Source organism: Ictalurus furcatus, chromosome 4 (assembly GCF_023375685.1).
Source record: "Ictalurus furcatus strain D&B chromosome 4, Billie_1.0, whole genome shotgun sequence".
In the NCBI taxonomy this organism is placed as follows: Eukaryota; Metazoa; Chordata; class Actinopteri; order Siluriformes; family Ictaluridae; genus Ictalurus; species Ictalurus furcatus.
Window position 1 is genome coordinate 11,878,966 of NC_071258.1, and position 25,035 is coordinate 11,904,000.

Consider the following 25,035-nt stretch of genomic DNA (forward strand, 5'->3'; position numbering starts at 1 on the left):
AATAATTTAAATGTGAACAAAACAAGCTCATGTAGTAAAGCAAAATGTCCACACAGTGAAAGTATTTGTGTTTTCGTAGGGTTCGGAATCCACTGTAATCACCATATAAGACAGAGTCAAGCTTTGGTTAGAAAAAGTAAAGAAAGAGCAAGAAAAAGAAAAATATTATGCAAAAGTAGGTGCAAAAGTTCCTCAAACAATGATGGACTGTTGGTCACACTTGCCCCAGGGTCCTATATACCATAATAAAGTTATAAATCAAGAAAATGCTTTCAGTACATATAAACCCAAAAAGGCAAAAACGAAAAAACAATTCAGTCTAATCACTGATACTCCACTGATCACTGGTAATTTCTTATAGGAAGAATTTATGTTTAATTGACGATTTAATGTTTCTGACCGAGTAAACTGTAGAATCACTTTGCAGGCTGAATTAAAAGAATACAGGTGGGCAGAACTTTGCACTTTAAATTTCCTCCAGGACTGTTTATTTTTTTTTTCCCATGCATAGTTGGACAAGTGTGTAGTGGAACATTTCATAGAGACTGTAATTAAAAAAGAAAAAAGGTATGACATTCATAATCATTTTTCCAACAATTTGTAATTATACACAAAATACCTTAATTAACTTCGTTAATGCAAATGTTTCTCAGTCCTTCAGGCGTAGGTTTGAACAAGGAAAAGTGCTGTAAAACTTAAGTACAATACAAAAAAAAAAAAGCTTCTTAAAGTAAAACATTCAGCATTTTTATACAACACAGTGCAATAAAAACGGGAACCAGATAGGTAAAAATGGGCCTTCAGCACTGGTCATGAGTATGTGATTGCTAGCAAAGGCAAAACAACAGAATAATAAACAATTGTGTGTGGCATACTACAGGTGCAGCACCAATTCAAACCCACTGCACAGAGAAATCACACCCGCTCTCTCTAGAGCAGCCTGTGTTCTTTGTAACACCAGAAACGGCTCTAGTAACGGAAAGGAAGCCCACTTGCTAGCTGTTTCAGACATACTCATTTGTGTCATCAAGTAAGGCTTTGCAAGGTAGCTTGTTCAAAGTGTAAAGACTGCACTACACTGCAACTTTCAAATGCCATACTCCAAAAGATGAACAGTGAGCCAGAGAGGGAATTGTAGGGATGCAGTGGGATACCAGTGGGACTCAAGACCTTGCAAGAGAGATTAAGGTAAATCTTCATTTTGCTAGAACCCTCTGAAGTATATATTTAATATGCTAAACTTCATTGCTGGATTAAAAATGGAAACAACAGCAACCAATAGTCACACACCATTCAAGATTTGCCAGTGAGTGTAGAGTGTGTCCATACCATAGTACTGTATAGACAACAGATTATCAGCAGGTCGACAGGGCTGTGAATGTGACTGACTGTGGAGTGATCGAGTTAAAGACAGAAGGAATACTGAGCAGACCTCCTCGTCCCATCGCTCTTAAACAAAAAACTTCATGAAGATTCATAATGGACTGACGTTCTCAACCACCTCATATAAAACCTCTGACCCAGAGCCAATACTGAGAGAGAATATAGTGCACTCATGATGCACTATTCCAACACTTACCAATCAGATATTGTAAATGCAATGCTGACAACTGTGAAAACAGGAGTACTCAGTGTCCCAGAAATTACCACGAATAGACACATACCTAAGAACTAAGAACATACAATACACTACCCTTGAAATGGTTGCTATGAACAGTATGAAAAAAAATATATATATACACAGAAACAAAAATATAAATCTTTTTCATAAAAAGACAGTAGGTAGTATTCTGTGAAAGTAAAATAAGTAAAGACTTAAAGGACACATAAGTTCATATTTCCCTTCTTCAACTCTTCCATCTGGAGCCGATAACTTCACAAAACCAGTATCTATTGAGTTACTCTGTTTTTCTTTTTTCTTATAAAAGATGATTCAGTGTATGGACAAAAATATCGTAGTACATCATGAAATTAAGAGACTTGAGTTATACAATTACATTGGGGGACAGACTTCCCCCAAATTAATAACTATTTATGGCTCAGGAAAACTACAATCGGTATGGGACATGATGCATGATGCCATCATTGAAAGAAATAAACAACATCAAGCACAAGAATGGTTAAAACAAAAGTAAAAGAGTGAATTAATTGGAATAAATATGGGATCTAGTGTCCCATCAGCAGATATAATACATGGGTTAAACTCAGTGGTGGGCCATTATAAGGATAGTTATAGGTCAATTGGGCACATTTCTGTGCACAAGTAGCATGTTTAATTATTTAGTGTAATATAAATGTGACCCATAATAAGCAATAAGTTACCATAGTAACAACTGCAGAAACAGCAGGGTTGGCATTGCAACCTCAGCTCCAGGATAGTAACAGTCCCACTTTCATACAATGTTGAGATCGGGAAGGGCAAAGCCACTTGCACATGTGACACTTGGCACTTGCAGAGTTGAGGGTAATGGTGTGAATGGCAGACTCACTTGACATGTTCAGCACTGTGGGAGGAGCAGTAGTACTTTTTGTGTGCAATGAAGGTGGACAGGCTGCTGAATTTGATGTTGCACAGCCGACAGTAGCGAGTATTCCCATTTTGTAATGCTGTTGCAAGGACTGCCTTCTGCGTTGTTGGGGCTATGTGGCTTACAGCTTTCTCTGAGAGAACCAAGTGAGTGGTGGTATGTCCTGGTGACCCCAACTCTCTCAAGGTGTCAGACACAGGTGACACAGTCAAAAGAATTGAGCCTGTGGGTGAGAGGGCAGGGGGGGTTGCTTTAGGAGAGCCAGCCCCAATAGGATGTTGTGCTACAGGGCTTCCATTGAGCAGGGGAGAGGAGGGAGAGGCAGCATCCCTCCTGGTCCGGCCATTTAGACCATCCCTCTGGGGTCTGGGGCTTGGTTTAGGAGGGGTTAATGGAGCTCCATTACGAGGGCTGAGGCTGTTGCTGGGACTAACACTGGGTGGCTGAACCTCAGACTGCTGCTGTGTGGTAAGGACCAGCCCATGAGCCGTCCTGAAATGCTCCACCAGATCAGATGTCACTGCCCGATTAGGAGGGCAGTAAGGACAAATCACAGGAGGAGTGCTGGGGGTCTTCAACCCAGTCACAGAATGAGAGGTAGACTCCAGACTGGGTAAGACAGAGGTGTGAGGGACCACCGTGGGCTTTCCAGTTTGGTGGCTTTTGGTGTCAGGATGCAGATCAGGAACTCTGTTCTTAGGGGAAGTGGAAGTGGGTCTTTTAAGCCGATGCAGCTGCTCCCGGGTTTGAGGTTGCAAGGCGGTGGCAGGGCAGTAGTAAGTTTTGTGGGCCAGGTAATTCTCAATGCTGTTGAAGCTGATACTGCAGGCTGTACATTTGTGGTAATCCGTGAGGGGCAAAGCTGGAATATTATTTCCTCTCGAGTTCTCCCGCAAGCAGGGCTTTTTGCTAAGGTCAATGGGGCCATCACTCTCTGGACTAGAACTGCGAGCAGAGCTGGCAACTGTGGTCACAGGTGGCCCAGAGTGGGCACTGGCACCCTCTTGTTTCACTGATATGCCTGGTACAGCAGGAAGGGCAGCAGCACTAGCCAGGGCCTCATTCCGTGCCATATGGATTTCATACATCTTTTTGCGTTTCCGTGTACGAATGGGCTGTGGCACAAAGGCAACTTTGCCTGCCAAGAGGCGGTGGTTGGAAGGGTCGTGACGTGAGGCACAGTAAAATTTCTTATGAACAATGTAGTTCTCATGTCTGCTAAAGCGGATATTGCAGGCCTGACAGAAAGTACGAGTGGGATCCTCATCCAGGTCTTCAGCTGATCCACTGATTTCTGCAGGGCTTTGGCTCCCCTCACTTATCCTACCCCCTCCACCGCCCTCACCCTCTGAGGAAGATGAGCATACCGTGTCTTTCAGTCCTGGAGTCTCACTCTTCACCTCAGTTGGCTGGCTGTCTGTAACTGGGTCAACCACTGCAGAGTCAGTGTAGCTAGGGGAAGCTGAAGTTGTAGAATTGCCTGGTCCTGCTTGTGGAGAGTTATCATGACCTGTAACGGCTGCTGTAGTTACTGGATCATCTGTTACCAGGCCTGATCCCTCCCCTTGCTGGTGTCTGCTGGAGCAGTACAATCTCTTGTGGGCATAATAGTTGTTGATGTTATTGAAGGTGATGTCACACTCAAAGCATGTTGCCCCCTTGAGGACACCAGCCGGAGAGCCTGTGGAGTAGAAACCTTGTGCAGATGCTGAGACCTGCCCACTCTTCAGCCTACTATGAACCATTTCAGACATTTTGGCCAGGATTTCAGAAGCCTGGGGCATAATGGCAGCCTCGGGGCTGAAGAGGTAAGTGGGCAGAAACAAAGCTCCACCAGGTAACACTGATCCCCCTGCTCCCAAGTGAACAGGGCTAGAGCCTGGAGTGGGACTGGTCGGCTCTGCCTTTACTGCAATGACCGAGGGACTCTTAGGAGAGGTAGGATGAGGAGAGCTTGGCTCTGTTGCATTTGCACTATGATTACCATCCTGCTCTTCTTCCCTTGTTTCACTCTCTGAGTCAGACTGTGGCTCTTCCTTGATCGTCAGCTGCTCAGGAGAACAGCAGTCACGGGAGGTGGCTGCTCCACCATTGGCCCCAGGGCTGGAAGAGTCTGGTCTGGGCATGCTGGCTGATAGCTCTTGGTCTTGAGACTCAGAGAGCTCTGAGGTTACAGGGTTACCTTGGCGAGGTGTGTGGCTCCTTTCAACAGGAACCCTGACCTCCAGGTGGGTATGGACATGCTGTTGGAGCAGAGCAGGGGTGTCTGCTGAAAATCCACACACTTGACACTTCAGCAATATGCCAGAGTCTCCAGGACTCAGGCCTGATGGACAGAAGAAGGGAAAGTGTTACGTAGTGTATGTAGTGTGGGAGGCAAAGCAGATTTAAGTCAGAAAATGAATTCTAGACTGGCTCACACTGGTCTGTAATCAGTGTACATTTTAGTAAAGGTTGAGACTCATGAATTAGCTAAGCCCAGTTGCCTACCTGTGGCCACTGGAAGTTTGGGGGAGTAGCCTTCACTGCGAGAACCAGGCTGGCACATCATGTGGCTAGTGACCAGATGGCTGTAGAGGATGTCTCGAGTTGTAGAGATGAATCCACAGCCATGGCACACACCATTTAGAGTGTCAGTGTGCACTTTCAAATGCCGCTCACAGTTGGCCTTGGTAGTGAATGCGGACAAGCAGATCAAACAGACAAACGGACGCTCACCTGGAGTACAGACACATACGTACATACATCCATCCATATAATGTTAGACAAATAGCATGCATTGTGTTTTGCTTACACATTTTGAAACTAGAAAATGGCAAATGAAAAGCACTTAGTGAGCTGTTAAATTGGCAATGCACGAAATGAATTATTCATGAGTAATAATCTGAAAAGACTGAAAGATAGACTGAGAAAGGGATGGTGAGAGAGTAATAGAGAAAGGGAGGTGTGAGAAATAGAAGGACTATAAGGGAAAAGCAAGAGTGAGTAAGAGATAGAGAGAGAGAGAGGTGGGTGGGGGGTGAGAGACTCACCACTGTGTGTCCTCATGTGGATCTCCAATGAGCTAGCACTGGGACAACTCTTGTTGCACTGGGGGAATGGACAAACCCTCTCATTAGGGTAGGAGTCTTTGGGCTTGTCCTGTGGAGGGGAAGCCGTGGCCTTTTGCTTCTGCCGGCTTGCACAGTAGTACATGAGATGAGCTTGCAGGTTCCTCTCACTTCTATACCAGATCCCACAGTCTTTGCATGGGAATATATCCTCTGGAAGAAAAAAAACACACACCCATAAATTAGGTAATATCATGGAATCAATAAATCAAACATTATTTCTGAGTTCATCTGTAGAATGATTTCAATGTTTTTAGTGGTACTTTAATCTAAAAAGAAATCAGAAATCAGGACTGTAAAATGACTCTTTGCAGCTTTATAATAAAACCTGTAGGAGGTTACACTTTGCTACTGGTAGTGAATTTCACAGGTCTTATTTATATCTGAATATTAACTAATGACACAATCAATTTCAATGCATCAGAACTGTGGGCTACACTAAGTCAAGTACAATGACGCACACTTTAAAATAAAGCAAGCAAACTGACAATCTCCAAGGCAACAGGATTGAGAAGAAATGTGTATAACTGTACAGATCTGGTGTCAGGGCATGCTAAACTGGGTATAGATCACCTGTCTCTTTACTACATGGCTAATGTTACATGACTGAAGAATAAGGCTGATCACGTTTTAACCTTTAGCTTGATTTACTGAGATTAATTATGCACTCATCACAGCATGGATGTGTCCACACCCACACCTCGCACGACTCAACAGCCCATAGCAGAATGCAAGGCAGAAAGACAAACAGATGAGAGATGGAAAGACAAAAAGAAAGAGAGAGACAGAGTGTGAGATAGCGATAGCTGTACTTTATTCCCAGTCAATTACCAGTCTCACCAGCATGCGTCTCACTCGTCTCAACTGAAACAATACTGCCACCTAGTGGTGGCATGAATAAATGGTAAGTTTAATGTTGAAACATAATGGATGTTGCCTCAGTTGATGTTTGCAAACCCCAGGCCTGATGCTATCCGTCACTTCAATAAAAAAAGGGGAACATTCACTTGTAAGATAATAGTGACTCACTGTTAACAACTGCAGTTGCCAAAATGGCAGCCATGCCAGCCTGCTGTGGGAGGAGCTGGATATCAGAAGGCAGGGTTGCTGGGTATTCCGGCTCCTCCTTCACTGTGGGGTTAAGAGTTTGGGTCTCAGCCTGCTGTGCTGCGCTGGTCCAGGAAAGTATGGCCACTAAAGCATCTCCACTAGAGAGCTCCTGAGTGAGCTTACAGTACAGACCATCACCTGAAAACATAACAGTAAGGAGTGTCAGGCAATCTGAAGGCAATCAAGCTGAAACTCAAATTTAAAAAACAGTTGGGGTTGACCAGGAGGAATGTATGGACCTTTGTCTGATTAAAGTACTCTTTAACATGTAGTATGTTGTGGTGTCTGTAATATCTTCATTGAATTATAAATACTTTTATAATGATTCCTGATTCTTAGGACCCATAATGATGGTATATGAGCAATTACAGTAAGTATTAAGGGGTGTGTTAAGTTGGTTGTGTGGATTGAGAGCTAAAGTACCTTGACTGTAAATGATGCAGTTTGCTTCTGAGGAACAGGTCGTCACAGGGATTCTTGTGAGCCAACAGTCCACATCCTCACACAACAGACTCTTCAAACAAGAACATATAGACAAGGAATCATTGATGGAAAGAATGAATATTAGTCTTTGGACTCATAATAACAGACTTGAGGAAGATTCAAGTGCTCAGTCACAAAACCCATTTTAAATACTCTATATACTCCAAGTGTAGCTACACTACATATATGTACTGATTCCCATGAATAAAATAGCATTCCTATCTGTTTAATTTCAAAACATAAGTCTGAACAAATGGTGAGGTTGAGGGCCTACACAATATATCCTGTGAACTCCTTTAGAGGAATTTCTCATAACAGGGACAATTGCATGGGAACGGCAAAAGAGAGAGCCCATGGAGACAAAAAGGAAGAAACACAGAACCACAAAGAAATTAAATGACCGCAGAGAGAGAGTAACAGAATGGTTAAGAAAGGAGACGTGTCAAGACTAATGGCTCCAATTCACTACAACGCATCTCGTGATCTGACGTGAATATACAAAGCTGTGTGTGCATATATACAAGTGATGTATAGTGCCCTCTACTAATAATGGCACTTTTGGTAAATATTGGTAAAAAATTGTCTTTATTGTTTAGCCTTTTGATCTTTTATTCAGAGAATTCACAAAAATACTCTGCTCTCATGGATATCAAAAAATTGCAAACAAAACACAGGTTTATCAAAAAAAACATCTTTGTTAAATATAGGTATGCAACAATTATTGTCAACCTTTTAGTCAATACTTTGTGCTACCTCCCTTTGCCAAGATAACAGCTCTGAGTCTTTTCCTATAATGCCTGATGAGGTTGGAGAATACATGGCAAGGGATCTGAGACCATTCATCCATGCAGAATCTCTCCAGATCCTTCAGATTTTGACTCTCCTCTACAGTTTGCCCCACAGGTTTTCTATGGGTTTCAAGTCAGGGGACTGGGATGGACATGGCAGGACCTTGATTTTGTGGTCAGTAAACCATTTTTGTGTTGATTTTGATGGATGTTTTGGATCATTGTCCTGCTGGAAGATCCAAAGACGGCCCATTTGAAGCTTTCTGGCAGAGGCAGACAGGTTTTCATTTAATATCTGTTGATATTTGATAGAGTCCATGATGCCATGTATCCTAACAAAATGTCCAGGTCCTCTGGCAGAAAAACAGCCCCAAAACATTAAAGAGCCACCACCATATTTAACCGTGGGCATCAGGTACTTTTCCATATGGCTACCTCTCTGGGTGTGCCAAAACCACCGCTGGTGTTTATTACCAAAAAGCTCTATTGTGGTTTCATCTGACCATAGAACCCAATCCCATTTGAAGTTCCAGTAGTGTCTGGCAAACTGAAGACGTTTGAGTTTGTTGTTGGATGAGAGTAGAGGGTAGAGTAGAGAGTTTTTTCTTGAAACCCTTCCAAACAACTCGTGGTGATGTAGGTCACCTTTATTGTAGTTTTAGAGACTTTCTGACCCCAAGACACAACTAACCTCTGCAGTTCTCCAGCTGTGATCCTTGGAGATTTTTTGGCCACTCGAACCATCCTCTTCACAGTGTGTTGAGACGATATTGACACATGTTCAATTCCAGGTTGATCCATACCTTCATCTTAATTATTGCCCTGATGGTGGAAATGGGCATTTTCAATACTTGTGCCGTTTTCTTATAGCCACTTCCCATTTTGTGATATGATTTTGTATGTTTGCAATTGTTTGATATCCATGAGAGGAGAGTATTTTTGTGAATTTTCTGAATAAAAGATCAAAAGTTTAAACAACAAAGACAAGTTTTCACAGCCTTCTTTGCTCATATTTACCAAGGGTGCCAATATTAGTGGAGGGCACTGTACCTCTGGATACTTGGGAATATTAGGATTAACACACCTGGTCTGTTACACATAGTGTGCTCTTTGTTCTGAGCTTTGCAAACATTCCGTCTGTCATTCCCAAGGCCTTATAATAATACATACAGTTATGGACATACACACAAATAAAGTTACAAGTGCATGCACACACACATGCAGGTACACACACACAATTACTGACATGAATACACCAAACCAAGGGGGGAAAAAAAAGGATGTCCAGGTTAAATCTATATACAATCTACATACTAAGAGACAGGTACCTTGTACAGCCTTATAGCACCGTATACATCATACAGCCATAACAATAAAAACACCTGATTAATATTGTGTAGGTCCTCCTTGTGCCACCAAACAATTCTGACCAATCGAAGCATGGACTCCACAAGACCTCTGAAGGTGTGCTGTGGTATCTGGCACCAAGACGTTAGCGGCAGATCCTTTAAGTCCTGTAAGTTGCGAGGTGGAATCTCCATAGATCGGTCTTGTTTGTCCAGAACATCCCACAGATGCTTGACCAGATTGAGATCTGGGGAATTTGGAGGCCAAGTCAACACCTTGAACTCTTTGTCATGTTTTTCAAGCCTGAAAATGTTTTGCAGTGTGGCAGTGTGCATTATCCAGCTGAAAGAGGCCACTGCCATTAGGGACTCCTGTTGCCATGAAGGGGTGTACTTGGTCTGCCACAGATATGTGCTACGTGTGAAAGTAACATCCACATGAATGGCAGGACCCAAGGTTTCTCAGCAGAACATTACCCAGAGCATCACACTTCCACCAACTTTCCTTCTTCCATAGTGCATCCTGGTGCCATCTCTTCCCCAGGTATGCGACGCACATGCACCCAGCAGTCCACATGATGTAATAGAAAACGTGATTCATCAGACCAAGCCACTTCCTTCCATTGCTCCATGATCCAGTTCTAAAGCTCGTGTGCCCACCGTAGGTGCTTTCGTTGTTGGACAGTCAGCATGGGCGCTCAGACCGGTCTGTGGCTACGCAGCCCCATACACAGCAACCTGCAATGCACAGTGCATTCAACCACCTTTCTATAGCCAGCATTAACTTTTTAAACAACATGTGCTACAGTAGCTCTTCTGTGGGATTGGATCAGACGGGCAAGCCTTCGCTCCCCACATGCATCGATGAGCCTTGGGCTCCCATCATCCTCTTGCCGCTACACCGGTTGTTCTTCCTTGGACAACTTTTAGTAGTTACTAACCACTGCATACCGGGAACACCCCACAAGACTTACCATTTTGAAGTTGCTCAGATCCTTAGGCTTGCTCGTTTTTCCTGATTCCAACACATCAACTTCTAGAACTTACTGTTCACTTGTTGCCTAAAATATCCCACCCCTTCACCGGTGCCATTGTAACAAGATAATCAAATGTTACTCGTGTCACCTGGCAGTGTTTTTTAATGTTATGGCTGATTGGTGTATGTATATCTATACTGATAAAGGATCTGAATCTCTGATCACCATACCCAATGCTGTTCTGATACTGACATTCTCTCATTAACTGAACCTGCCCTTTGCAAGCTTCTGTTAATAAGTTACACAAAACGTCACTGGCATAATGGCAGCAGGGTTTCTCCATCTTAGGTAAAGTGAATCAAAAAAATATTTCAAATCTGGATCAAATCTGTGCTTCAAGCCACTAATGGCCCTGCTACTGATACACTTACACTAGGTGGCAGTAGTTCCACAAGGCCTGTGACAATATCAGGGGCTTCACACTCACTTTTTTTTTTTTGCATTACACAAAACCAGCTAAGCAGCTGCTCCTGCAAATACATCGGTCCACACATCCCCACCATCCTACCAAACATTAAAGACTAGAGAATATGAAAGACATCTCTTCAGCATAGAAGCCAAGGATGAAAGGCACCAAGCGTCAGGGCAGTGAGATGAGACAGCCAGCCATGGAGGACAGCTGAAGGGTTTCTTTCTAAATCTGTCTGTTCTTGCCTGAAGATATGGTCCGTATTGTATTTCATGGGGAACTAGTGCTGATAAGGAGATAGGGCTCCTTTTGTTTTAATTTGAAACCCAATGCCGGAGCCGTCTGTGCCATAAGTGCTGCGTGCTTCTGCTAATTTGTTTCAGACTCATTTAACACGACTCGACTTTGGGCCGCACAAAAGGAGAGGGCAGTGTGTTCAGCCACCCCTTCTGACTCAACACGCATGGCCACACCTGTACACAGATTAAACATGTTCATTCACAAGCGTTCCGTCTTTCTCTCATATGCTCGCTCACACAATACAGGAAAGTTTACTCTATGATTGTGAAGGAAGCCATTACTTTCTCCAATAATTCAGAAAGTGTGTGAGGACTACAAAAAAAAAACAAGAAAAGTCGAACAGCAGTTGTTGAATTAAATCAATAACTAACTTTTCAAAATTGCTGCAAAACTATAACCATTACACTCAATGAAGACTCCTGCGGGAGCCACACAATACAACATAATTCTGGTTTCTTACACTTTCCTGAAGGTTTGGTATCCACCCACACGATACTGGTAATTTCACAAATACTACCATTCCCTTCTCTATATATATATTTAAAAAAAAAAAAATGCATTCAGATTTGGAGTGTAATAATTAATTATTTTCGTTAATGAAAAAAAAAATCATGAATGCATTAATACAAAATTACGTTCTGCTTTTTTCAACAACTGCCTTCAGACTACCATTATATTAAGCCTAGTGTTAACATGTTTTCAGTTCTTCAGATAATTACACATGTGCTACAGAAGCAGCAGTCATCTTAACAAAGATGACCCTGCAGGACAGCAAACTATCAAATTATGCCTATTCTGCCAAAGAAAATACCCAATACTAGATGGTTCATAACGCGACACCCTGGAATTTTATGATAGTATGCACAATCGTTTATTAGTATATAGTTATCAGGGTTCGTACAGATGAATCATAATGAAATTCCAGCACTTTCAAGGACTTTTCAAGCACAATTTTTTTGTTTTCAAAGACTATACAAATGATGCTTGTATATTTCACAAAGAATATACTTCACAAGCAAATTCTTTATTTTTTCTTTTTATATTCCAATATAAAATAATAAAACACAAACAATTTTATATGGTGCCTTTTACAGCTGTGCCTGACTAAATTTCCATTTCCCAGGCATTGCTTCGTCTTCGCTATAACGTCAATATACTCCAGGTTGCTAGATCTTGTCATGCGCTAATTAGCATATTCATGACGTCATCACGTCGTATTTGCGGTCTGCCTAGCGTCAGCCATTTACATCTGTAAATAAATAAAGCTAATAAAGCTGCTCTCATTTACATATTTTTCTGTTTCTGTTGTCAGACAACAGAACGAGTATGAAATAGTGACTGAAACACGGCCCATAAAAAGACTACATGTTAACCAGCAGTCACTTCCAAGCTGCTGCTCTGCACTGCTAAAATCACACAAAATAACAATCGCCACACATATCATTCAAAGACAACAGGTGTGCTGTGATTTCAGCTATATTTTCATTTAAAATGATCACTCAGAGAGAAAGTTAGAAGCGACAGCATGTCCACCCCCCGAAATGTGCTGCTCCTTTCTGCCCCTCACTGAACAGAGTAGCTGCAGAGAGAGAGAGAGAGAGGTGTACCTGCAGCAGGTAAGTAGGACCTCATGCTCGCACTGCAGTACTGGCGACTCTCTTCTATGGAAAGTAGCTAAGGTTTGTCTAAAAAGTCACTACATTTGTCATTAGGTCCTTTTTTTGAGAGAGAGAGAGAGAGAGAGAGAAAAGTCTGAAGAGTGGACTGGAGCTGTCTCTGTCATAATGAGCAAGTGAAGATGGGGAGGGAGGGGCTGCAGCGGGGTGTCATATTTTGTGTGAAAGGACTGTATTCGTGTTCTATCAAAAATAAACATTTAAAAGTTATTTAGCGATTTCATAATTATTTACTTTTTTATTATTCAAGCAATTTTTAAGCACCACTTGATTTAAAAAAAGGCTATTTTCAAGGTTTTCTAGTACTCAAATATGAAAAAGCCAAATTGAAGTACTTCAAGCATCTTGTACGATCCCTGAATTATAGTGTTTGTAAGGCTGGTGTGTTGGGGACACACACCACTGACATAGACACTGAGGATGGCAAGAGCATCTGCGTAAAGTTACTACAGTATAGGTAAGGGACAGACGTATGACAGACGATGACAATTATTCAGAGTTCAGCTTTAGTTGTGTTTTACTGTCCCACATGCTGTCTTCACTGCTGATCAGTTACTCCTTTACAATTTTTCACCGCTCTTTGTCCTCGCTTAATTCAGTTAAATTTAATACTCTTTTAAATAGAGCACATTTATTTACATCAACAAGCGTCCATGTAGAGTAATACGGAAGAGAAATGAATACTGACATGAAGGAATGAATGAGTCTCTCTCTCTCGCTCTCTCTCTCGGCACAGCTCTAAGCTCCTCAATGTGAGGGTCTTTGAGGTGCTGTCTAAGCCCCCTCGTCCGAGTCCCCGTGCTTCATGAATATTAATCCCAGCTTTAATCTGCTTGATTCCCACACTGCTGCCACCCAGACGATAGCCAATCTAATTATTTGGTCCGATATAAAGCAGCAACCCTGCCACACACACATATGATCAGGAAAGGAGATGCACTTTCCCAACACACACACACACACACAGAGCAGAATGGGAAGTTGGTGGAGGAGAGAGAGAAGACTGGAAGGAGCAAACGTAAACTGAAACATGGAGCAGGAAAGGACAGGAAGTTGCAGAAAGGCTCAGGCATCTGATAGGATGTCGATCGAAGTGACAAGTTTGTCGTACTACCCTTGTGAAGACCTTCTATTCACAGAATTAATAATGCAGCTAATTAATGCTATGCCCGCACCTAAATCTAACCATAAACGTAACCTCAATAACTGAAAAGAAACATTTTCAGTCCGTAAATTATTATTTAAAATTATTATTATTAATAATAATAATAATAATAATAATAATAATAATAATTTCCTCATGGAGACCAGCGAAATGTCTCCACCAAGATATAAAACATGCACACACCGCCCTGTGCCATGTACACGCCACTTACTCTGATCACTCCCAAAATACCACCCTTACACCAACCGAGTTTAATGCAAATGATTCGGGGCTGATTTCATTTCTCTATTCACCCAGAGAAATGGGCATGAAAAAAATCCCTCTCTTTCTGGAGGAATAATGCGTCACGTCTCTAACCTATGGTCAAGCCCGTTTGGTTCAGATTGGAGAGTTGACTAAACAAATGGCTGCGTATTTTTATCCATATTGGAAGATGTGATTGAACATTAGAGCTGTCAAATGCTTTGAAAATGGCACTGCTTTCAAATAGTTAAAATTTTACAATTATTATTGGAATGTATTAAATTATTTGAATGTATTCAAATGATAAGTTTATTCTGACACATACAGACCAAGCATCAGCAGTAGCAGTATACTATGTATTTGTAATAATGCATAAACTTGTGTGAAAAATCACATGGAGGAAAAATCCTAAATTTAGTCTAAACTCTTGTTTCAGACTCTTATTACTTATATTTACTGGAAGTAATAATGTTTTGGTGCTGATGTTTCTTACACTGTTCTTACACTGCCTGGTATCCACTTAAAAACAAAATCTCAAGTTATTGTCACACGAGTATTTTTAAATTTAAGCCTACAACACAATTAGGCAGAATCCCAAATTGCTCTCTATTCACTGTATAAGCATTGTAAAACTACATAGCGCACTGTAAGTCCACCAGAACCTCATTCAAGATGGATTTTTGCTTTAAAAAAAAGTATCAAATTTTGTATTTAAGCTATGATATTAATTTTGATATCTTTTGTGACAACAGTCAAAATAGTAATGTTGGTAGTCTATGGTTTTGAAATAAGGATTTTAAACAACATTCACATGTCTTTTCAGACCTCACTTTGGACAGATGGAAGAGGTGAATAATCAAGACCCAGATCATTGTCCTTGCACTTCTTCTCTTTTCTTCCATCTTTCTATGCTCTGGCACTTTATCTTTCTATTTAATCCACTCCTCATCTATCCCTAGCCCTCTTTTTATGCACCGACTCACTCTTTGTCTCCATCTCCTTCTCACTATCTATTCCTATCCCGTATCTCTCCACACATCCCTTTCTCACCCCCTTTCTCTCAGCCTCCACTCTCCCTCTGTCTGCCCCTCTCTATCTCTCCGCTACAGGAAATGGTTTCTTTCCCAGCAGGGGGGTGGAGAAGGGTGCACACTGTCCCAAACAAAGAGGTCAGTGTGTGAATCCTCCAAAAATACAGAGAAGAAAAGGAAGGAAGATAATAATCAGAAAGCTTCTCTCATCCGCCACACACACACACACACACACACACACACACACACACACTTTCCTCCCATCTCCCTTTCTCTATTACTTTCGCTGTCCCACATATACATACATTAAATGTAAACATGTGTTCATACACAAATTCATGTCTCTGACTGCCCATCAATTATCTCTCCAAGAAAACAACTTTGATCAGCGCCATACAAACGACATAAAAATATAAAACTGTTGATACTTAAAACGGATGAGATAAGAAACTAGAAAATGAGGCACTCTTGGAAAGCAGGCTCCTAAACTGCCGGAGATGAGGTTCAGAGGTGTTCCCTCATCTCCCCTCCTCTCTCTCTATCGCGCTCTCCCTCTTCCTGACAGACTACAGGCATAGCATGGTCAGATCATCAACTATTAGACACATAAGAAGCCCCTACTCTCTCCTCCTTCAGGCACTTTTCCTTGTCATCTTGCCATCATTTATCCTCTGGGAGTTTTTCTCCAGCCTTTCACTTTCTTTTCCTCCACTTTCTCTCTCCACATTCTTTGTGTTAGGCAGTATCCTCCCTATTGTCCTGCTACTGGAGTAGTAGACTGATTGTAGGTGTGCTCTTCAGGATGCACTCTCAATACCACACATGATGTGTTTTTCCAACCGGATGCAGCCTGTCATGCTTTCCTCTCGATCACTGAACAGATAATTGAGAGAAACTATAATTGAAGGTATTCATGCATTGCTTTCAGCAAAAAGCTTGGGCACTGAGGGGTGACTCTCGGAGACACTCTACTGGCTGATGTAGATAAACCAGAGTGATAGAATGCATGGTAAACAAACCCTCCCAGAATGAGCACAAGACAGTGAGAGAGAGGTGGAGAGAGTGAGGGCGGCTCACCTTCACACGCCCTTTGTGGGTGGAGGTTGGTGAGGAAGGTGCAGAGCTCCCAAAAAAGTGCCGAAGAGCGGTGGGTGGCACTGCTTATCAGTGCAGTTCTCCTGGAGAGATTATTGGAGGATTAGGGGAGACGCTTGTTTCTAAAACATGATGAAAAGACGCTTGGCGCGTGATAAGGCTTTGAACTCCGCACTCTTCACTTGTGTGCCTTCTGGAAGCGTTTTTTTTTTTTGCTTCTTCTTCTTCCTTGCAAAACAGCAAGCACGGCAACGATGAGGAAACAAAAATGACCTGAGTGATGAGCAACTTCAGCATACAAGTATACAGTATCTCACAAAAGTGAGTACACCCCTCACATTTTTGTAAATATTTGATTATATCTTTTCATGTGACAACACGAAGAAATGACACTTTGCTACAATGTAAAGTAGTCAGTGTACAGCTTGTGTAACAGTGTAAATTTGCCGTCCCCTCAAAATAACTCAACACACAGTCATTAATGTCTAAACCACTGGCAACAAAAGTGAGTACACCCCTAAGTGAAAATGTCCAAATTGGGCCCAAAGTGTCAATATTTTGTGTGGCCACCATTATTTTCCAGCACTGCCTTAACCCTCTTGGGCATGGAGTTCACCAGAGCTTCACAGGTTGTCACTGGAGTCCTCTTCCACTCCTCCATGATGACATCATGGAGCTGGATGAGCTCCCGTTTGAGGATGCCCCACAGATGCTCAATAGGGTTTAGGTCTGGAGACATGCTTGGCCATTCCATCACCTTCACCCTCAGCTTCTTTAGCAAGGCAGTGGTCGTCTTGGAGGTGTGTTTGGGGTCGTTATCATGCTGGAATACTGCATACTGATCATGCTCTGCTTCAGTATGTTACAGTACATGTTGGCATTCATGGTTCCCTCAATGAACTGTAGCTCCCCAGTGCCGGCAGCACTCATGCAGCCCCAGACCATGACACTCCCACCACCATGCTTGACTGTAGGCAAGACACACTTGTCTTTGTACTCCTCACCTGGTTGCCGCCACACATGCTTGACACCACCTGAACCAAATAAGTTTATCTTGCTCTCATCAGACGACAGGACATGGTTCAGTAATCCATTTCCTTAGTCTGCTTGTCTTCAGCAAACTGTTTGTGGGCTTTCTTGTGCATCATCTTTAGAAGAGGCTTCCTTCTGGGACAACAGCCATGGAGACCAATTTGATGCAGTGTGCGGCGTATGGTCTGAGCACTGACAGGCTGACCCCCCACCCCTTCAACCTCTGCAGCAATGCTGGCAGCACTCATACGTCTATTTCCCAAAGACAACCTCTAGATATGACGCTGAGCACGGGCACTCAACGTCTTTGGTCGACCATGGCGAGGCATGTTCTGAGTGGAACCAGTCCTGGTAAACCGCTGTATGGTCTTGGCCACCGTGCTGCAGCTCAGTGTCAGGGTCTTGGCAATCTTCTTATAGCGTAGGCCATCTTTATGTAGAGCAGCAATTTTTTTTTTTCAGATCCTCAGAGAGTTCTTTGCCATGAGGTGCCATGTTGAACTTCCAGTGACCAGTACGAGGGAGTGTGAGAGCAAATTTAACACACCTGCTCCCCATTCACAACTGAGACCTTGTAACACTAACAAGTCACATGACACCGGGGAGGGAAAATGGCTAATTGGGCCCAATTTGGACATTTTCACTTAGGGGTGTATTCACTTTTTTTTGCCAACGGTTTAGACATTAATGGCTGTGTGTTGAGTTATTTTGAGAGGACAGCAAATTTACACTGTTACACAAGCTGTACACTCACTACTTTACATGGTAGCAAAGTGTCATTTCTTCAGTGTTGTCAGGTGAAAAGATATAATCAAATATTTACAAAAATGTGAGGGGTGTACTCACTTTTGTGAGATACTGTATATATTTTATGTCTGTCTGAGCTAGGAGCATCTACATTAATACCTGGTGTGACTCAGTCTGCAGGCATCTCCAATCTTTCTTATATAGGTTTAGATTAGACACATGTCTGTTACCACTGTCTCACATTCAAAATTCAGGCATTATTAGAAAACAGACCAAATGTTAGACTTACTCAAATGCTACACTAGTACCTAAATATGCAACCACTTGAGTAAATGTCCATGGTACATACTACATAATAACTCTAGTAGTTCAGGAACTTAGGGATGTCATTAGCATTGGTGCAATGCAAACTGTAATTTATTTAGGCAATTAGTGATGCTTAACGCAAATGCAGAACTGATTTATCTCTGAAAAAAATATGACCATGTTCATAAGCAACAAAAAGCTCACATGCTAGCTGAATAACAACTTCACTAAAAACAAAGATCCCAGTTTAGTTAGTCAGAAAAAAAAAAATTAAGATACATCAGCAGTATTATCAGTATATACCAACTGATATCTCTAATATATTATTGAAATATATAAATTATTTATATTACTCTCTGAAAAGATGCAAATATAATATTTTACATATAGCAATGGCTGCTGAAATTATAAATTTAAAAAAAGATAAATACATCTAAAAAACTGGTTTCCTAAGGACTTCAATAGCCAAGATCCCAACATTCACACACTCTATCAGGATAGAAACAAAAATTAAAACAACAAAACAAATCCTAAATCATACTCAGGCACATTTGAGCATTAAAATACATTCAATAATGATCAAGCTGATACCTGATATCAGCTGTGTACACTGATGCTGGAACAGGAGGGGCCACAGAATACTGGTCATCCACCCCCCCGGTATAGTTTGACAAAAGTTTCCAATATATATATATATATATATATATATATATATATATATATATATATATATATATATATATATATATATATATATAAATAATAAAGAAATAAAAATTTGGCAAAGATAGGTACTGGGTTCGCATGTTTTGTTTTCTCTGTTGTTTTGTGAGAAACTGATAAACCTATTCAAAGCTGTTTGCTTAAACGCACTGGTATACGACTGGGAATAAGATTAGTAAAATAATAATATTAGTAAAAAATATATATATATATATTACTGAAATAAGGTTTTAAATGTTCCAGAGAGCAGTACTGATTTCTTCTTTGTAGGAACGCAAATTTACTTAACTTGTCTACAGATACACATGTTAAGGCAAACATTTCCATAATTAACTGCTGCTAGTTAAATACAATTCTATTGGAGGAGAAGAAACGTCATGTTATTACCTTTGGTCAAGCCCAATCAAGCATTCCCCTGCACTGACCTGCTCACTCCTAACACCATTTTGCTAACTACGGTTAAGTGTGTGCGTTTGTGGGACTGGTATCCATACAACATGCACTCATTTCTTGTGTTATTTGAACAGGCAGTTTAAGCTTATCAGAGCAGGGCATAGGAAAGGCAAATTTGTAGAGTGAGTGTAAAGCACACAGGTTTGGCAGCGATGCCTGGTCAGGACTGCCATGTTACACTGGTGCTGAAGCTGCCACAAAGCCAAACACTTCCTCCACATTATAGCTGCTTCAAACCTGATCAGAGATAGCAGCTCTAACTGTCCAATTATGCTACACAATCTGCTTTATATGGTTCGGTGAACTCTGTGCTATATTTTGCGAGAATGCAATAACGAATCCAACATGCTTTTAACATTAGAAAAAGAAACAGCAAAGAGTGTATGATTTCATCTCGTGCATTATCACTCGCTCGTGTTCGGCTTAATCCTCAGACTGTGTGTGTATGGTTTGAGTCTGAGTGAGCGCCTTGGCTCAGAAGAACTGGCCCTGACCCTCGGTGGCCTCCTCAGCCAAAGCCTTGGACAGCCACGTAGGAGGATATGGAGGGACAGCGAGTGAAGCAGGAATGTGCGATTCTCCGGCCGTTATCTCGCGCAGATACACACTCCTTCAGCTCGCAGATAGTGCCGTGTGAGAGGGAGAGCCGAAGTGATAGAATACGAATGCAAAAGTTCCAAACTGAAAATCATCAACAAAGCCCTGCTTCGATAACAAGGTTTGAGGAAGGGAGGGAGGGAATGAGACAGAGATTAAGAGGAGGAGGAGGAGGTGGTGAAGGAAAGGTGGAGGGAAGGAGGGAGGGAGGGGTGGTTGCGGACTTAGAAATCCTGATAATAAATGAAATCTTAGAAATGAGAGACTATCAAGGCGAAATCAATCATTGAGGTTTGTTGTCCAGGAGGATGGCGCCACGCTGAGATAAAAGAGGAGCGTCCGTCTGGGGGTGGTTGTGAGGGGGGGAAGGGGGGTTTGGGCAGTGGTGCAGCCAATCACACAGAGAGTTCAGCCAACAAACCCGCACGGTTCAGAGAAAAAGAGGAGGCGAGCTGATTCGACAAGACATCAAAACCCCCATTTGCATATACCCAGACACGGCTATTCTCTTCCCTCACTTAATAGGATAGAGTGAATTATAACTCTCCCACAGTAATAGTAGATTCATGTATTTTGCAAATTCATTCTAAAGGCTTTTTATAATTTATACATTAATACATTATTTATTATCTTTTTGTCATCTCTTAAGCCTGGATCTGTGTTAATATTTTGTGTGTGTGTGTGTGTGTTTGTGTGAGAAGGATGAAAGAGGGAATATGCAGTGTGTTATCACTACAGTCTTCAACTATTTGGCCAGACAGAAGAAAACTCTTCACATCACATGACTGGATGGATTTCCAGCACATGATGGCAGACTTGCCAAACACAAACACACTGTGCCCAGTGACCATCACATGAACATTAGTAATGGGGAGATCATGCAAAGAGACAACCGAACACTAACACTGCTCTTCCTGTTAGAAATATTGGATAGGAATACTCAAACCTTTCCAAAGATTTACCAAAAAATTAGATTTTTGACCCAGCCCACTTACCTGATTGGATACTCCATTTGCAGTTTCATCTGACTGGATGCTTCCAGAGAATGGGCCCCAGAGTGTGTCCACCAAGAGGTCCTTGCGAGCCAGAACCTTACAGTCCTCTGGTCCATTACACAGCTTCAAATCATCTGTTTACACACACACAGAGATAAACGTAGGGGAAATAAAGGCAGGATTATAAATACGATTATGACCTACTTGAGCACCCAGAGATACAGACACCTAAAGAGAAGCCACAGCTGGTGTTCCCAAGTGATGCAACAGAAAAGCATTTACCCTACTGTTGGGAGAGTGCAAGTTGTGATGATGCCATCCATGTCTGGGAAACAAGGGTGCTACATTGGCCATGCTCTCTCCATGGGAGGGATGGCATACTCTTTCCCGGCTGTCAATCATAGTGACACTAGCCAATCACAGGTGTCTGTGAGCTCATGTATGTGAAAGAGGGTAGGTAGTGCTTTAGCTTGACATATCCAGGAGAAAGCACATGTTAGCCTTCACGCTTAATGGTTATTAGCCGTCGTATAATACGGGGGTTCTGGTTCGTGGGTAGCGAATTGGCAGGTGACCAATTCGGGGGAAAAATTGGGAGCTTATTTATAAATGATTAAATATTATTAAACAAGTGGGCTTTATTTCACTTTGTATAACTGTTCGGCATATCTTCTGATATTTGTCTCATAAAGACACATGATAAAGAGTAAAGCCTTTAAACGAACACAGTTTGCTTTAATGAACAAATATGCAATTACTTTGACTGAAGTAATAAAAAAGTCCAAAACTCCATCATCATCAACAATATTGTGCAAGAGCTTTACTCTGTTTCCTGTTTCACAAATTCCAAATATAAGGGTTTATTACCCGAGCTCACCTGTGCTCACAGTGCTTTTCCACTGGACAAATCTGTGACTGTACATTCTGTTTTTAACATTTACAAGTAACCCGTAACATAATTTTTTATTTCTACACCCTCTACAACAGCCTTTCAGGAGTTCAGAAGTGTATTAGGAGTAGTACAGTGACCATCTGCCAAATTTTCTCTCTCATTTCAAATGCTTTTTCTAGCTCTTTAGAAGGTATTATTACAATTATATAATACAACTGAATGTTTTTGGAATATTTATATAATTGATATTTATTTAAATCATTTATATTTGTTTGACCACAGCAATGTTTTCTATTCTCTGATTATTTTCCCCAGAAACCATTTTTGCTGAGGAACGCTTTGAGAATAGATTGCTGTCTGGACCACTAGGTGGAGCTTGGCGTTTAGTAAGGATCAAGAGTGCACTTGGAAAAAATGTGCCAAAACAAAAAGAACTTTTGTACTTCCTGTGACAGATAAGTGCAAAACAGGGATAGGAGTCAAGGCTTTGCTGATTCACAGATGCAAGCCTGACCCAAGAACAGACAAGAGCTTCACACAAAGATATGACACTTTTTTAGAAACTCCCACATTCAAGATCAGTCACACACACGGTTAAAGAACAGTCAAGCTACCAGTGAGCCCAATTACACAGTATGACGATGCCCAGTCTGTTTTCCCAGTTAATGTAATTCTTTTGTATGGTCAATTCCATAAGACATGAGTGGCACTTAAATTTAAACCAGTTAATATACAGCGGTTTTTCTATGGAAACATACATACATACACACACACACACACACACACACACACACACACACACACACACACACACACACACACACACACACACACAGGTCTCTCCATGGTTCAGCCTCACTTTCAGGGGTCGGCGTAAAGTGCAGAGGATGATAAGAGTGTTTGTCTAACACTCTCCATGTCAAAACACTCATCTATCTTCCCTGTATCTATCCCCACCAGAGAACAACAGACAAACGCTGATAAAATGGTTTTCCCACAGCCAAAACCTGGACAAACTGGGATGGAGAAAGGGAGGGTACATGGAGAGAAAGAAAAATCAACGAACATGGAAGCAAACAGGGATGAAATCTATGTGACAGAGACCTGGTTAGGACACACTGGGACATTGGGAGATGTGAAGAACTCGATCCACATAGCATTATTGAATGACAGAGATATGAATAGGTCAGACCGGCCATGCTAAAGCAGGTTGGTCATTAACCAGGCTTGTTATTAGCCATCAGAGATTGTGCTGCTATCAACAGTCTAAAGTCCAGTGTCCAAGCTTGCTAACACCCCAGCAGCCCAGAAATCAAGGAGGTCTATCAGGGTGCCCTAATCTTAGCATCAGTGCCAGAGCCAAGCCCTCACATGACCCTGTCATTTGCATGCAGTGGAAAACAGCTTTGAAAAGACTTTGTTTTTGCATCAATCACAGTTGTTCAAGTTAACTTTCTATACTGCAAGGGGATATTTAGTTCCAGTAGTTCCAGTGAGTGGAAAACTTATTAAAGAACTACTATAAGATATCTACTAAGGATATTTGCATCACCAGAACACCAACATAACATCTCACTCTTAGCTAATGACCTTAACACCTCACTTCTAAAGACCTGATGTGCTTATCATCACAACCCTCCAATCTCCCACACAATGCCCGGCCAAGTCTCCTATATCGGCCCTGTGTCCGGCCTTAGCAACGCCCTGCAATAACCTCGCCAGCCTTATTGATGCGCTTGTGTGACCAATGCCCAAAAACTGCATACAGGCCTTATCAATAGCAATGAGTCCACACAGCTCTTATCAATACTGCTCCACGCTGGTAGTGTCCACACACATTCTTATCAAGAGTCCAAACACCTGGCCAGATTGACTGCTATAAAACAACAGCTCCATCATTAATGAAATAAGTAATTATGTAGACCACCTGAAGAGGAGAGAAGAAGTGAGGAGATTCAAAGAAAGAAGAGAAGAGGTGAAGAGAGAAGAATATTTATAATATTTCCTGAACCTTCAAGGGATGATACAATTAATTAATAGTGTCATATTTATGTATTTATTCAACAAGGTTTTTAAAAAAATGTAACCCCCCCCCCCCCCCAAAAAAAAACATGAATTTTAATGTGACATATGTAATTGCAAACTGTCAACTCTCAGATAGTCGTGCTGGATGTACTACTCCTCGCTTGAGTCAAGGTAGCACAAGAAAAATGGGCTTAAGTTCAAGGTCAGAATCTCTCTTAACTGAGAAATTTTCAGCAAGATTTCAGGTCTGAATAATGATGTTCTTCAGTACTTACAGCCCAAAGTTAGGAGAAAGCAATTCAGAGTCTGTGCTGGAGGACTTAAAGATGAAAAAGATTCATTCCGAATTGAAGACAGGCTGAATGTGGAAGATTTTGACATGTAGTTTTTCCTCATGTAATGTAAGAAATGTAAAAATCAAGCAAAATATCAACAATGAGAAACATTACTGCGAGTAAATAAAATTATCATTTATAAAGAAATAGAAATGTTACTGTATATTGCCCAATCATAATACTCACCTTCTCTAGGTTGTGACACTATAGGCTCATTCATATTAGAATCCAATTAAATAATAGACCTTTTAACTCAAAACAATACAAAGACAGTTTTTAAAGGAAGTTGATAACCATACATACTCACACACAAACCTATAAATCATAAATAGGAAAAGCTTCTCAAATCTGCACTTGTATCTATAGCCGATCTTTTCAACAGTCTTTTTTTTTTTTAACCTACAGTAATCTTGTGAAAGAAACTCTGCTCTGTCTGTGATCATGAGCTACTTAATAGTGATTGAATAGAGCTAAAATCACACGGTCAGCATTGGGAGTGAGCCTGGAGGTGAAATCAAATCCACTGTAAAGCATCAGCAGCATGACTAAGAGAAGTGAAGAGTTATTCATTATCCTCTTCATTATCAATGATCCAAAAACATACATCAA

At 41.5% G+C, this 25,035-nt stretch overlaps 1 protein-coding gene across 1 annotated transcript in view; it reads right to left on the reverse strand.

The window, feature by feature from the left end:
• Positions 1-458: 458 nt before the first annotated feature.
• zfpm1 (zinc finger protein, FOG family member 1) overlaps positions 459-25,035 on the reverse strand; it is an 82,437-nt gene continuing 57,860 nt past the window's right edge. Inside the window, exons 4-9 of the mRNA XM_053622977.1 lie at positions 21,175-21,308; positions 7,172-7,262; positions 6,668-6,886; positions 5,561-5,791; positions 5,019-5,246; positions 459-4,854 (exon numbers count right to left, since the gene is read on the reverse strand). Coding sequence (XP_053478952.1) covers positions 2,486-4,854; positions 5,019-5,246; positions 5,561-5,791; positions 6,668-6,886; positions 7,172-7,262; positions 21,175-21,308 — 3,272 coding nt within the window. The 3' untranslated portion in view covers positions 459-2,485. The remainder of the gene's footprint in view (positions 4,855-5,018; positions 5,247-5,560; positions 5,792-6,667; positions 6,887-7,171; positions 7,263-21,174; positions 21,309-25,035) is intronic.